The sequence below is a fragment of the Perna viridis genome, chromosome 9, assembly GCF_037379345.1.
Source record: "Perna viridis isolate PV_CMFRI_1.1 ecotype Kerala chromosome 9, ASM3737934v1, whole genome shotgun sequence".
Taxonomy (NCBI): Eukaryota; Metazoa; Mollusca; class Bivalvia; order Mytilida; family Mytilidae; genus Perna; species Perna viridis.
Window position 1 is genome coordinate 3,608,362 of NC_142453.1, and position 15,482 is coordinate 3,623,843.

General features: G+C 31.8%; 1 protein-coding gene across 19 annotated transcripts in view; it reads right to left on the minus strand.

Annotated features, from left to right (window-relative positions):
* Window positions 1-15,482, minus strand: part of LOC148606150 (uncharacterized) — a 62,975-nt gene that overhangs the window by 31,980 nt on the left and 15,513 nt on the right. For 9 of the 19 annotated variants that reach the window (XM_088545322.1, XM_088545321.1, XM_088545318.1 and 6 more), the window contains 10 exons: window positions 15,290-15,340; window positions 11,523-11,582; window positions 9,213-9,311; window positions 8,698-8,843; window positions 8,228-8,288; window positions 7,504-7,608; window positions 6,294-6,446; window positions 5,483-5,599; window positions 1,282-1,339; window positions 513-596 (listed from right to left, as the gene is read on the minus strand). In XM_088545322.1, coding sequence (XP_088401448.1) covers window positions 513-596; window positions 1,282-1,339; window positions 5,483-5,599; window positions 6,294-6,446; window positions 7,504-7,608; window positions 8,228-8,288; window positions 8,698-8,843; window positions 9,213-9,311; window positions 11,523-11,582; window positions 15,290-15,340 — 934 coding nt within the window. The remainder of the gene's footprint in view (window positions 1-512; window positions 597-1,281; window positions 1,340-5,482; window positions 5,600-6,293; window positions 6,447-7,503; window positions 7,609-8,227; window positions 8,289-8,697; window positions 8,844-9,212; window positions 9,312-11,522; window positions 11,583-15,289; window positions 15,341-15,482) is intronic. The other 10 variants (XM_088545328.1, XM_088545327.1, XM_088545324.1 and 7 more) reach the window with 3 other exon arrangements.

The window sequence follows — 15,482 nt, forward strand, 5'->3', positions numbered from 1 at the left end:
GTCCTGGTAAATTTATCGATTCATTTTTTAAAAATTATGTTTACACTTGTGTTGTTGGCAAAATACATCAGTATTTACACATTTTATAAGACAATGGACCATGTCTATGGATAGATTACCGTATTAAGAAGTATTTAGCAAAGTTTCAGGGATTTACTTCACACATTAGTGAAATCACAAATGAAAATAATTTGTCTGGTAATGTCCTATATTTAGACTTAAGAGGAACCTTTTATATTGTGTTGATACATTACCTGATAATGACGGAGATCTAACAAAGTTACATGACCTTTGATATTCCATGTTGAGATCAATACCTAAGATTTGAGCTTCCATGGTATGACCATTACTTGAGATCAATGATTCAATGCTGAGATAGTTACTCTAAATTTGATATAAGCTGAGAAAATAATATGAGAATTGAGATTCCCTATTTAGATAATTACCTGAAATTTGAGATTCCATGCTGAGATAATTACCTGAGATTTGAGATTCCATGCTGAGATAATTACCTGAGATTTGAGATTTAAGATGCTGTAGTTCAGTATTGAAGGATTCTGAAGCTTTACTTTGGTTATTCAATTGAGTATTCAGTTCTGAAATAGCAGAGAAGATAAAGGCTAGTAGTTTCTTACGGAAGTCACTTCTGAAAATCACGGATTTCTCACAGGAGTGTTAAGGAATTCAGTCTACATGAGTTAAGCACAGTTAAACAAGTGAAAAGAAAATGAGATTTTCTAATGATTGGTCAATAATGCCTTAATGGAAAAAGTCTCATGCAGATGTCTTCTTAGATAATCATACATGGAAAATGCATCAAACAGAAGAATACAGGTGTATACAAAGAACAGAGGCCAAGAATTTACAAGCTTTATAAAGTCAATTTATAGAATCAACATGGTAGCAAAAATTTATAGTGGTTCACTTTAGCACTAATCAGAGGTCCAGGACCCCCAAATTAGCACTAATCGGAAGTCCAGGACCCCCAATTTAGCACTAATCAAAGGTCCAGGACCCCCAAATTAGCACTAATCAGAGATCAAGAACCCCCAATTTAGCACTAATCCGAGGTCCAGGACCCCCAATTTCTGATGCAGGATCATTGAAAATTTAAATTTCTAAGTCCTGGACATACCATAATTAACATTTACTTTAACTGATGACCTTTTACTTTCTTTTGGTGGACCTTTTACTTAGGATGCAAAAAGGTCTAGGACCTTTCACTCTTCAAAGTAAATTAAAGCCTGATTTTAGATCAGATTATATCCAGTAAGAACCTACTTTCAACCTGGTTTTGTAAATTGTTGTTTTTCTCTCTTGATAACTGTAAATCTTCTTCCTGTCAAGAAAACTCAGAACATTGAACAGACATAGTGTAGTGTTCAAAATCCTGACATTGTACAGGCATAGTGTAATGTTCAGACTCCTTACATTGAACAGACATAGTGTAATGTTCAGACTCCTGACATTGTACAGGCATAGTGTAATGTCCAGACTCCTGACATTGAACAGACATAGTGTAATGTTCAGACTCCTGACATTGAACAGACATAGTGTAATGTTCAGACTCCTGACATTGTACAGGCATAGTGTAATGTTCAGACTCCTGACATTGTACAGGCATACTCCTGACATAGAACAGACATAGTGTAATGTTCTGAAGCCATATATTACTATTTTATAGAAACTAAATTGTTGTTCTTTCTGCTGAAATCACAAAGAGCACTATGTATCATTAGTTATTTTGTTTTTAAATATGAATATGAGTGACTGTCTACAATTGAAATTCAACTAACACACTAGAAAATACAGTCTTAAAAAAAGTAATGAATGAGTTAGATTACACACTAAATTCTTCTTATTACAGACCAGGAAAAAAAATTAAAATACTTGTTGTTTATTTTTATATTTATTTTAGGGGAAGGGGCTGGAAAAGAGAGTACTAGGCAATTGTTGAAAAATTGTTCCCTAAAAAATGCATGAAATTAAGATATTTACACTATTTCCTACAAAAATGTGGGATAACAATCTTGGCTTTGCCACTGATAAAGGTTGTTCTATTTTTTTTTTTAAAATACCCCTTGCTAACTTAATATTACTCTCAAAAATTTGAAAAAAAAGCTTTAGTATAAGTTTTGAATTTGCATAATTAATTTGAAAATTGCAATATGACTTGATGTTTATATAGCTGAACAGTTTAATGATATTTTCAAACGCTCATCATCTTTAGGTACATTACAAGTGAACAATTTTACTGAATTCTGTTCAATACTTAAGGATTTACTGATACAAATGGGCATACTGATCTAAGTACAGACAAAGTGGCGATTTCTATCAGAGTTATGGTGTAATAAGAGACTATTGGAATAGAATAAATGTAAATGTATTAATTTTCGCAGTTGCTAATTTTTGTGGATTCTTTCAAGTGAATATATTCGTGGGTACCAATTTTTGTGACTTAAAAAAAAGATTAGCTTTACATACTGTTTAAAATCAATTTTACAGTTACTATTTTTCATGATTTTCTGTCCACCATGAAAATAAGTAAATTTACAGTATAAGATATCACTAATATAAAGGTACAAATGTGTGTGTTAGTAATTTCATTAAAAAACACATTTTTCTACATGGTCATCCATTTCTAAAATCTTATTTATTTTCTACATACACAATATGGTAGGAGTATTCATGTTGCACTATTGCCTTTATTTGTAAAGTAACATTCATGAAAAAAACTGTTTCAAGAAAATTAACGACAAAAAACTGAACAGTGGACAATCATTTCTGTTTCATCAATCTTCTTGAACATTTTTTTATGAATCATGATATCATTTGAACAAAACATGAAATATTACACTTCTGCAACCATTCATCAGTAAATTTAAGTAAAGACATAAGGACCTGGTTCCATTACCATAAAACTTACAATAAAGTTACATGTAATTTCGTGCTAGGTATACCACCACTCGTTTCATACAGTGAAAAACAGGTATAACAAAACAGATAGTTGAAATCTCACAACAATCAAAATGGCTTATGAAGTATGGCCAATCTATCTTGAAGCCATGTACTAAATTTGAAATCAATCCATCCAATGGGAGTTAAGATAACAAATTTGGATGGACCAACAGATAAGATGATCATCCATTCTTTTAGTTGGGGTATAAAATTACCAAAGTTTGAGAAATTTCTTAACACTTGCCCCATGATACCAGTTTTGTGGTCCATGATCTTGAATATTCTAAATTTAAAAATCCCATGCTCACTTTAAGCACAGGACCTTTAATAAAATAGACACAGGTAAAAAGCCATAGCAGTAACTAAAATGTCCTTTCTCCATAAGATATATCATGTATAGTTCTACTAAAGGAAACATAAACTAAAACAGTACATGCTTTAAAAATTAACTTTTACACAAAACTAGAGACTTTGAAATTCAGCTGGAAGCCCATAAAACCGGACCATTACATAACATGCAAACTCTGAACCATGCATAAACAATTAGACTATTCATCTAATTCACCTTAGTATCAACAGACTAATAGGACATGCAATATAGTAATAAAAAGCAATTTATCACATAAAAACAAAAACAGTCTGTGCCTTTCACCACTAAACCTTAGCCAGGGACTTAAGTCATAATAATTGATTCACTGATGAAATACTAAATTTTCTTCATGTAGAGAAAACTAACAAAACCAATAGTTCAAACTAGTTTTTAAATTTTTTTGGCACAGACTGCAAAACAAAAATTACATAGAAAGGTTGAATAAAAATTTAATCCATCCATGCTGAAATTGTGTAATGTTGAAGCTATATAAATATATATTGATGGTTAATTCTCCAACAACTTTATATATTTCAAAAATTATTACAAGGAAAAGTTAAGAGCTATACATACATGAGCATGCAATCCTGAAACCCTTGTTTTTTACTGCCATAAATCTTCCTGAGTATAATTTCCAAAGAGAATGAGAGAAGACTTAACCATCATTTTTGTTTTAAGAATAGAAGTTCTGAATCAGGCCTAGGCTTCATAAAATAAAATATCAAACTTGGATTTTCCTCCAATCCTTGAGTTCGTCCTAAAATCTTCAATCGCAAATGATTTCATTGGTTGAAATTTGAGTTGAGTAGTATCTCGATTTCAGATTTTTTATGAAACCGATCCCAGATGCATGAAAGCAATACATCAGATTTAGAACAAAAAGAAAAAAATAGAAGTAAAAAAAAAAACAAGAACAATAAACTGAAAAATAAAAATCTCTCATTCTCACTAGAAAATTCTGCACTGTCCTCCCTTAACTTAGATTGCTTAATCTGTGACCTGATTTTTCAAAATCCAACACAATAGCGATAGTCCAAAAACAATTTATAACAAGAAACCTGATTGGTTGAGATAGATGTGAAAAAAAAGTAATATTTTGGTTTAACATTTCAGAAAATCAGGTCTAACTCTGCACATTAGGACCGTCAAACTAAGAGCATGGTTCATTAATTTATCATCATCATATCTTAAAGACCATGTAGCACAATTTAGGTAAGGAATGACCTTCCTGGTAGAGAAAATCTGTTTTCAATTATTTAATGGTAACCAATCAAAAATATTAAAATTATTATGTAACCTACACCTCATAAGGACTTGTACGCTTCCAATATCCACTGCGAGAAGAAAGAAGTGGAAAGCTCCTTATAAAGCCATTGTCTCTTAATTCATGTTAGACACAAATCAGGAGCATTTATTTCATTTTTCACTGTGACTGAAAAAAATCACTATGACTGCATTTTTTTCCAATAGAAATTTATCCATAAGATGCACATCTACTCTTTTTGTCTAACAGATTTTCATTCATCATACAAGATAAAAACAATTTTTAAATTGTCATTTATTAGAATTTAAAAACTGTAATTAAGTGAAAAACCTCAAATAAGTGCATGCAAGCATCACAAAGGAGGACTTTGCAGGTGAATTTTCGTGGACTGGGGCTGAGCATGTGCGAGTCTGCCCCTTACCTTCAAAATGTTTGTATTAATGCAACAGGTCAGAACCAAGTAAAGCTTCCAGCTGAATCAGACCAAATTTCTGAGGAGAAACAGACATTTGTTAGTGAGAGAGTGCTCCAAGTGTTTAAGGATATATAAGTCACACATACACAGTGCAATCATCTAGCTAACCAAGTTAAATTTCTACTTCTAAGTCTTAGCAAATCCTGAGTAAAAATTTCCAAAATTTCCAAATCTAATTTATGGTAATAAGGAAAAAATTAGATTTCATCTATATCAGAAATTAGTGAAAAAAAATTACTCCTTTCACATTCAAAAGCAACAAATATTATGCCTTTCCTTTAAAAAAAGTTATCAAATCACACTTTCTCTTAAACTAAAGTCAAATTCCAAGAAAATTACATGTACCATTTAGAAAAATACAGTCCCTCAGATGCCAACTACATACTACCAAACATCAATGCAAGCATATACTAACCACTTCCTGTAAATTATTAGATAATTGTTTAATCTCCTTCTGTTTTGAAGCTAATAAATCCTCCAGTTCTGTAACTTTATGTTCCTTCTCCTCTAGTTCTATACTAACTTGACTTGTCTGAAATAGAGTTTATAAAAAAGGTTCTAGGTTTTCTTAAACATTTCAGTTAACAATAATTGGAAAAGAGCAAGCATTCTGGGAGTATTGCATGGCAATACAAAGTCCCCTATCGGAAGAAAAATCTTTTGTAGAGAACAGTATGGAAATATCATGCATATTTTGTTAAAGTGCAAAATATGAGTTTTTGCATTAATTTTCTTAGTCCAAGGGCCATAACTTGAATACAAAATTAATGAACCAAAACAAAATTTGAACTAGATCTGTAACTTACCATGGTTAAGCAATGTACCAAATATCAAATGCATATCTGCAAGCATGATGGAAAAAAAGTATGGAAAATTGAATTGCCAGACTAACTGACTGACTGGCTGGAGGATGAACAGCATGTAAAACTTAAATTCTATTGAAGAAAATATGTCGCACAACATGCACTTCACCAAGTACCTAACCTTGAGATGTAATAGCGAAGCTCTACATACCAACAAGCTTATGGCCTTCCATTCATTTGACTCATATACAAATTGTTTATTTCCAGCTAGCGACAGCTTGTGTGTGATTTTGAACTTAGCATCATGCAGAGTCAATTTGACTTGTATTTTATTATGAGGAAATAACCCTAACACCTTCCCTTGTCAAATCAACTCACAGAATATATCTACTTTCAGCCTGTGACAACTTGCGTGATTTTTACCTTAGCACCTTCCTCCAGGCGATTAGACTCGTAGGATTTTATTTTGTTTTCAGCCTGTGACAATTTGTGTGTGATTTCCTCTATCTGGTCCAGGTATGCTACATTTTCTTCCTCAGTGGCTGCCAATTTCTCAGCATTGTCTTTGGACATGGCCTAAAAAATAAATGAGTACTTACTAGATATCATTTCTCAGAAATATCATATGATAAAATAACACAACTCTACACTACTGCTCATGAAGGGTTTACCTGTTTGCCATGAAATATGGAAAGTTGAAAATATAAAAAAAAACATCAAGTTCCACATTTTGTACTGGTAGGCATACCCCCACTCATACAAGAAGTTGACATCAGACAGCAACAAAAAAAACTTGAAACTTATGCCAGGGATGATTTTATAAGGATGTCAAACAAAGCTAAAATTGGTAAATTCGGAAATAAATAAACAGTAAAAAAAGAGAATCCTAACGGTAAAATCCATATTTCCATTAGCGGAATAAAATCATCCCTGTTATGCCCCATCTATGTAAAGCTACACATCAAATTTGAAATCAATCCATCCATTGGAAGCCAAGATAATTGTGATGAAATTTGGATGGATGGATTGACGGTGGAAAAGGTTAATTCAATATACCACCAAATTGTTGAGTGGGGGATAATATACACGTGTATGTGTCAACCTGACTCCAGAATATACCTAAAAAAATTACCCTCTTTTATTTTGGAAAGCTTCCAAATTAATTTTGAACTATATTAATCTCTGTCTGCTGTGTAAACTTGCATTGATTTAATCAGTGAATAAAATGTAATTTATGAAGTCATTGACTGTGCTAATAAAATACGGTAAAAAGATTCAATGACAAACAACCAATGGCAAACAAAAATATGGATGAAACTACTCCTTACCTAAGCAAGACAATTGCTGCAATGGTTTCCAGCTTTCCGGTTTAACCCTCAAATCGTCTTTTGTAATACAGACTTCCCTTTTGACTATTGCATTGATTTAATCAGTTCAGTAATTTTGTTTTAATCCCTCACCCATGAATTTTTTTATCCATTCCTTTATGTATAAGTATTTTTGAGTTATCATATGATCTATGACACACAGAATACTGTGAAACTACTTTCATTAGTGAGTTACCAGTTTTTGTGGTTTTCTTGGGTAGACCAAATCACAAAATCAATAGATTGTTAATTACAAAAATCCTAACCTTCATAGCATACAACTCCTGTTCTAGTTTGTCAGCTCTTTCCTTCTCCCGTTGTTGTAATCTCTCTAGCTCTCGTAATCTCATCTCCTCTTCTTCTGTTCTGGTCTAAAACAAAATCATTCATAATTTAGATGTAAAAAAAAATAACGGTGGTCCTAAGGACATAGCCATTTTTTTCATCAAATACTTGTTTTATATTTTCTGTTTTCTACAAAAAATTTCCAACATACAAGTCTTAATTATTAGGATGACAACCCCATTTCAAGTTTTGAAATTATAGCCAGAAATACTGTGAGCAAGCTCACAAAGAGAATATCCCCATGTAAAATGGAATTAAATGTCAAACCCTTATGTTGTATCATTTCCCTTTGGAGCCCTCCAACATTAATTGTATTCCATTATGATGTATAATCTTCCTATTAAGTTTCATTAAAATCCCTGGAGTGGTTTTTGAGTTGCACTTATGAGGTTCCTTAAGTTGGATAATCTTCGATTGGAGTCCTTCCCCTAATAATTAGAATCCTTCATGCACATCTACATATGATCAAAACCTCCCTATAAAATTTCATCAAAATCCCTCGAATGGTTAAGAAGTTAGGCTTAAGAAATGGGTACAGACAAGCATACAGACAGGACAATTCCTTTATTTTCCCCAAATTTAGTTTGCAGGGCATATAACAGAATCCAATCAAGTTTTGAATTTAAATTATTCCAGTGAACAAACCTCCATATCATCTTTAGTCATGGCTTCCTCTTCTATTTGGAACTGTAAGTCTTCGACTTTCCTGAAAATCAATTCAACTGATTATCAGACAGTTGTAAGTTCTATGATAGGAAGCCTGAATTTGGCATCAGATTATTATACTCTTAAAACATGTATTCTTAGAAAATATGAAATTCTGTTTATTAAGGTAAGTCCATTATGTGTATATTCAGATTTTTAAAATAATTTTAAAGGACAAATCTTACAACAATCAATTTTGTTACGTTACTTGCATTTATATTGGCAACTATCTTGAATAAGTTCCATTTTCACAAAGTGAAAGTTGTTACTCAATGAATGTCTTTTAAAAATAACTTAAATTTATAACAGATGAGAGGACATTTCTTAGTTTAGCCATAACATTTATTACAGTGGAGCTGAAATTTCATCGTGTAGCAGTAAATACTTGTAGATACTCAATTATACCACACCTTTTCTCATGATCTAACTGACTACCAAGTTCTTGCTTCTCTTGTTGTAGTTCAGAAACCATGGCCCGCAATTTGTGGACCGTGTCATCAACATCCATCTTGTATCTCTCTTGCTCCATACGCATCATGGACATCTGACCTTCTGCCTATGAACAACAAAATACATGGACACTGAACAAGGCTATTGGAAATAAATACACAGACATTGATATATGTTTAAACTAGAACTGCCCTTAACAGGAAGTTATATCTCCTTCAGAATGTGTGATGTCTAAGTCTTATATTTCAGAAACTTGTCTCAATGGAAATCCTGGGTAATGTTTCATGAAAAACGACTGAGTGATGAAGAAGGATTTGAAGACAAAGTTATGTTTGACTGCAATCTAGACTTTGTCTCTAACCATATTTTAAAACACAGAAGTAAAAACCAAAATTCCTAACAACAAGCATATCTCCAAATGCAAGTTTAACATCACTGACTCAAGTGACCCTTGACCTCAATATAAATAACCTACCTCATCTACCTGGGCAGCAGCTCTAGCAACCTCTGACCTTTCAAGGTCTCTCTCTTTGAGTAGTTGTTCAATATGTTCCTCTTTTTCTTTAAGTGCCTTCTACAAGACAGACATTTTTTCTAACTCATAAAAGTGGGAAACATATAATGGCAAAACTAATCCTTAATTTCAGTGAAATACTGTAAATGTAAAAATTTTCAAGTGGAGATACATTTCCTGTCCAAGGAAACACCTTATGCAGACATTTCCACGATTTATTTGTTTAAATCATCAGATTATTCCTACCATAATGTTATACACAGAAAATTGTGAAAATTGCACCTCATGAAAATGTCCACATTTAAAGTATTGACTATCTATTTCTGTTATGACTGTTTTGCAGCATCAAAGCTTCCTCTGGAAACAATTTTAATATAACTTACTAACAATAAATGATTTGGTATATTGGTTATAGAATACAGGAGTACTGTTCAAGTACGGTGAAAATAGAATACAGGAGTACTGTTCAAGTACGGTGAAAATAGAATACAGGAGTACTGTTCAAGTACGGTGAAAATAGAATACAGGAGTACTGTACAAGTACGGTGATAATAGAATACAGGAGTACTGTACAAGTACGGTGAAAATGTATAGCAGTATATCCATACTACCTAGATCCAAGTTACATTTTTTTTTACATCATATGTAATTAATGAAGCATCCTTTGAATTTCAATCCACACAAATTTGTTAATACATAAAACCATATTTCTTGAATAAACAGAAATGAAGTTTAAATCAGATGCCACATCAATCAATGAAGCTTTTTCCAACACAAAAAACAGCAGTCAACTGGTGATAGCCACATTGAAACCAAAGGACCACAGAAAACAGTACATGGAACAGTATTCATAAAACAATAAGTTTTAACTGAGTATTTTGACATTACAAGGGTTTAAGATGGACTAGAAATATGGTGAATAGACTGAAAAAGGATGCCACACACCAAACCTGAACTCTAAACATCAAAATAGAAATTAGAAACATGAAATACAAAGAGCCAATAACCAATACAACCAAACAGTAAATAAAATCATAATCTACTGGGTGGATTAAGTGTTGTGCTTATGTGATGTTTACATTTTAAGAGACTGTCAATGTAGAAACCAGGTAGATCCTATGATATGAGTGGCACAGGAAAAATTTTATCCCATCAATGTAATGTTAAACTCATTATGAGGACAGGTAAAATAGGGATAATTCTTTCAAAAGTGGATGAATCAGAGTATATCTTCAAAGTTCCCTGACAAATCAACTAAATTATGAACAGATCAAAGAGTTATTTCCCTTTATTTCATATTTTGAAGTGCTTTGTATAAAATTTATTTCATTCTTATTATTTCAGTAAATTACATAACAACATCCATTAAAAAAAATGAGTTGGTGACCTCAAATAGATGAAAACATTTTGAAAACAAAATTTGGAATGTGCCACCCATTGCCTGGGTATTCCATAGACACCCTCTTAAATCCAGACCAGAAAGTTACATTATCTCCCTTTGTAAACACCCTACATGTATTCATAAATCTGCTCTTCATATTCAACCTTACAGTTTTATCAAAATCGAACAAAAGGTTCCAGAACAGTTGTCCTTGGTACAAGGAAAAATGAATACCTTAGGTATGACAAGGAATGCATCTATTTCATGAGGGGTACTAAAATACTGGTCAAACAGATGAATCAGTTCAAACTCATTCAGACTACTAGTTAAATTTGAAATCTCTTTCACATTGTTCAATCAATAGCAGCTAAAAGGATATAAAAGCGAAAAAAAGATATATATTGTGTATACTGTATCAAGCCACCAGTTGTTATATAAAAAGTCACAGAAACACTACAAGGCCCTGTTAAAGATTAACCATATAATAAGACAAAAAAAAACCCAAAATATTTTGATGTTTCATTGATTTCTAAATGACCAAGACTACCATAATTTCAGATTTGTGTTTTAAAAGTGGAAATGAAATAAAACTCATTGAAAAACAACAGATTGTTAAGACAAAGACATTAACTTAGATACATGTGTAACCAAATGAAGACCTGAAAATCAAACATCATAGCTTTTCTGAAAACAATCTTTAATGTGTATAGAGCATTTATGTTGTTGATCTCTCCTTATTCACAAGCTACTTTTGGTATTCTATTCAGGCTTCTGTGCTTGAAACAACATTGTGTCATGCAAAAAAGGAAAATTATGACCAAAATGTGACATGGGAAAATGACATTGGAAGGGGTGTGTTTGACTGTTACTACTATAAATAGAAGACTTACCTGTAGAGCTGAAGTTGTAGCAGTTATATTTAGAGTGCTGGGTCGATGACCTGGTTTGGCCTGTGTTAATTAAAGGACAGAAATCAGTACACCCCAATTAGTAGTAGTAAGCCATGCAAATTAATACAATGCTAGCTTGGTCATACAACTTGTTAAAAAATGTAGAATTTTCTCTTCTGATTTGTGAAATATGTGTTTTTAAATGTGTGTAAGTTCTATGACCAAGACAGCACCAAAAGGAGATTGACCTTTTATAGTTAATGAGCTTGATTTTCATGATCTTTTCTTATAATCTTTACTTCACAGGAACTTTTGAAGGCAGTTTGTCAGCCTGTAAACCCTAAAACATTAAAACATAAGTCAACCTCCTTATAATCCATAAAGGCTCTATCAGCAATATCACTTCAATGGTTTGTGAATTAATTTTTTTTTCTTTATCATACCTGGAAGCCAAGTGTGAGGAACAGTTCATTAAATGTGGAAACTCTATCCCCCAAAACGAAGAGAATTTTCACTTATGACAGGCCAAAATGATTGAACTAAATCATTGTTTCAGTAAAAATATTGCTTTGTCAAAAATCAAACTAATTATGATATCAAAATTTGCACATATAAAACCATATTACTTGAATATTTTGTCATAAGCATGAGTATTTTTTGTCAAATCTTTTGGTCTCAAGCCATCTGATTGGTTGAAATTTCAATAGATTAACTAAGTAGTTCAATTCTTTATGAAACTGTGCACGGATAAAAATGAGAAATGCGCATTTGAGGTAATATTGCTGAAAGATACTGCAAAAACAAAAAGTCACCTAAATGAATATCTTAACTTTTTATGCAAGCTATCTAGCTGATGGAATGTGTGTTTAGACAAAAACAAAACTAATACAATATAACACTACTGTAGGAGACTACGTAAACCATGGTCATGTGTTTATAGAGGTCGTATAACGATGATACTATAAAATAATAGCTTGATTTGGACTATACTATATTGCACTTATCAGAGGATGTTTCTATCTATTCATATAAATACTAAATCTATGAGTTTAAATATCTGTAGTCTAGAAAAAAAATACCATTCGAAAGGGAATGAAGATATAATGAGTTTTTTCACATGCCTTAAGGTGTATTAGTTGGCCCCACACAAAAAAATCAGAAAGTAGTTACATATATGAAGATTGGAACTCAGCTGAAAGTCAAGTGCTCAAGGTCAAAGACATTATAAGTTTAAAGGTTAATCTATCAGGATGTAAATTGACCTTCAACCCTGGCATTGACAGCCAATAGCTTGTTTTACGTTAAAAATAAACCCTTCAAAATAAAATTGAAATGGTCCTTACACCTTTCATTTTAACGAGAAAATATTGGTATGTACATACTGAAAGAAAATCCTTAAGTCATTTCTGGGTTGTGAATTTTTGAGAAAAAAAAATTAGTAAATTTTTTTTACCTTGCATAAGTTAAGATATTCTTCTGTGTACAAAGCAAAACACGTAAGTGTCAAAAAACATTTAAAACATGTGTTCAATATCTTGAATAATTTTTAAAACAGGCGGCTCCAATTTCAAAAATCATAAATTTTTTACCATACACCATAATTCATTTTCTTCACACATTATATTACACAGCAAACCAGGGAATTATTTTGTCTGTTTCAAGGATGTTCATTGTTGATAATAACCATTATCAAACAACTGTTATTATGTAAGTCCTACTTTTACTGCTAATTTTTACCATAAATACCATCACTCATTTTATTACTAGTATTTGAAAGAGAAAAAAATACAGACTTCCTCTTGATGTGGAAAAGAAGTCCGATACCGGTCACAATCATTCACATATTCAGAGATGTAGCACTCAATTCTTGACTGATATGGTGGGAGTTACTAACACATTTGAATGGTTTGAATTTGTTGCTGAGTAAAACCCTAAAACTCTGTTTTTTTCTTTTTAATACATAACAAGATATCAAGGTACGTCATGCTGTATCAACACACATTACTGGTAGTGCCAGCAATACCTGCTGCCACACTCCCCTGATAATTTAGAAATTAATTTAGTTGAATTTTTAAATAAGTTTTTAGACAGTTAAAATAAAAAGCAAATAATAATAATAATAATAATAAAAGCTTTTTATATACTGACATTAAACAAAATATTAAACGAAACCGCATTATTCAAAAATTAAAATCACTTCCTAGTAACATTAAATATAAACATTAAAATCATAAGACATGATTTAAAACTAAGTTCAGTAAAATAATAAATAAATAAAATATGCACATATACAATAATCATAGCCAATTCTTTAAGCATGCAATTCCTATTACCAGTAAATCTTTCATGCAACATGCAAATCTGATTCATTTAAAAATCAAGCTATTGCAGCCATACACATCACAAAGATCAAGGCTTCACATGCAAAATTATAAGTCTTATCAAGCTGAAAAGGGACACTGATACAAAGGAAATCAACAGAATTTGGGAAGCAAAGGATGAGACAATAGAAATTCAATAACTGAAGCAAAATATCTCACATAGTAATAAAGAAAAATTAAACTTAAAGCTCCTCTATGAAAAAAAAAACTCATGCAGATAATGACAACAAAGGTAGAAGCTCTGTTCTTCACATCACAAAAAGCATGTTACAAAATGCACAAAAAACTCAGACATTCTACTGAAAGACCAATTTAAATCCTGGCTACTGAGGATTAAACCCAAGAACAACCCTCATGTGGAAATTTGAAGTATGCAAATCAGACCATGCTGAGCAGAATTACATTCAGTTTATATACTACCATTTTGACTATGTTCACTATGTCATTAAAAGATATTTTTTGAACAAATTGAAATTTAAAAATATAAGAGGTGGCAACATTGATGTTGTTTTCAAGCTAGAAAATATACACTACAGCTAGAGTATATTTTGCAATTTCTACTTCCTTTGGTGGAAGGTGGCCTATGGTGGATAATCATTTTTTACTATCGGTTATATTTAATAGGATTTAAGGCTTTGCTTTTGAAGGACGAAGCTTTTCATACTCAAATCACATTTAACCTTGTTGAAAATGCACTGCTATGTTGTTTTCCTGCTGATGTCTAAACCAATGAGAATATAAGAGACTTCTTCGAACACACACTGTGCCGCTGCATTAAAATTTCAAGCAATCACTTCTTAACTGCATATGTTATGTCCAACAGAACAATTTTGAGCTACACATGTTTTAGAGCAACTAAATATATTGAGGGGAATACTAATTAAGGTTATTTGCATCATTTTGAGGGCTGAAGTAGCTGTTTTATAAAGAGATGACGAAATCTATCAGCATTTCACCATTCACCACCAAGGGCATATGTCAATAGGAAAATTCACAATAGCTGTAGTGTATCATTGAGTTACTATAGATATTATAAATAATTTCTTAAACCAAAGAGCCAAAATATCATGTTTGCATATACCAGAATATAAATGAAAGGTTTGCAACTTTGTATTTTATCACGACTAAATTTATAGACATGAAAATTTTACATGTTAGAAATCCAAGAAATCCAAGAAAGAAGTAAACCCTACTAGAAAAGTAAACAATTCTCATAAACTAAATTTATTCACAGTAAGTTTTAACTAGTCTTTAGATCTGTGTGAAATATCATAATTCTGTCAATCTGGTTAAGCATGTAACTGAACATAGTTGCTTGCTGTTATTTTTCTAGCTCCAAACCATGAACATGCCATGTTTCTTAAGGGAAGTAGCATGAAAATTTACCGATAATGGTGTACTGGACAGTTCCCGTTGTCGTTGTTTTCGTAACGGTAGCTGTTGATAGAATTTCTTAATGAACTAACACTTTCTAATCTATAGGAGCCACATTCCATACTAATCATAGGTTTCACTTAACTTATTTTGAAAAAAATAAACAGGTACCCATTAATATACTAAAATTTGTAATATTTATACA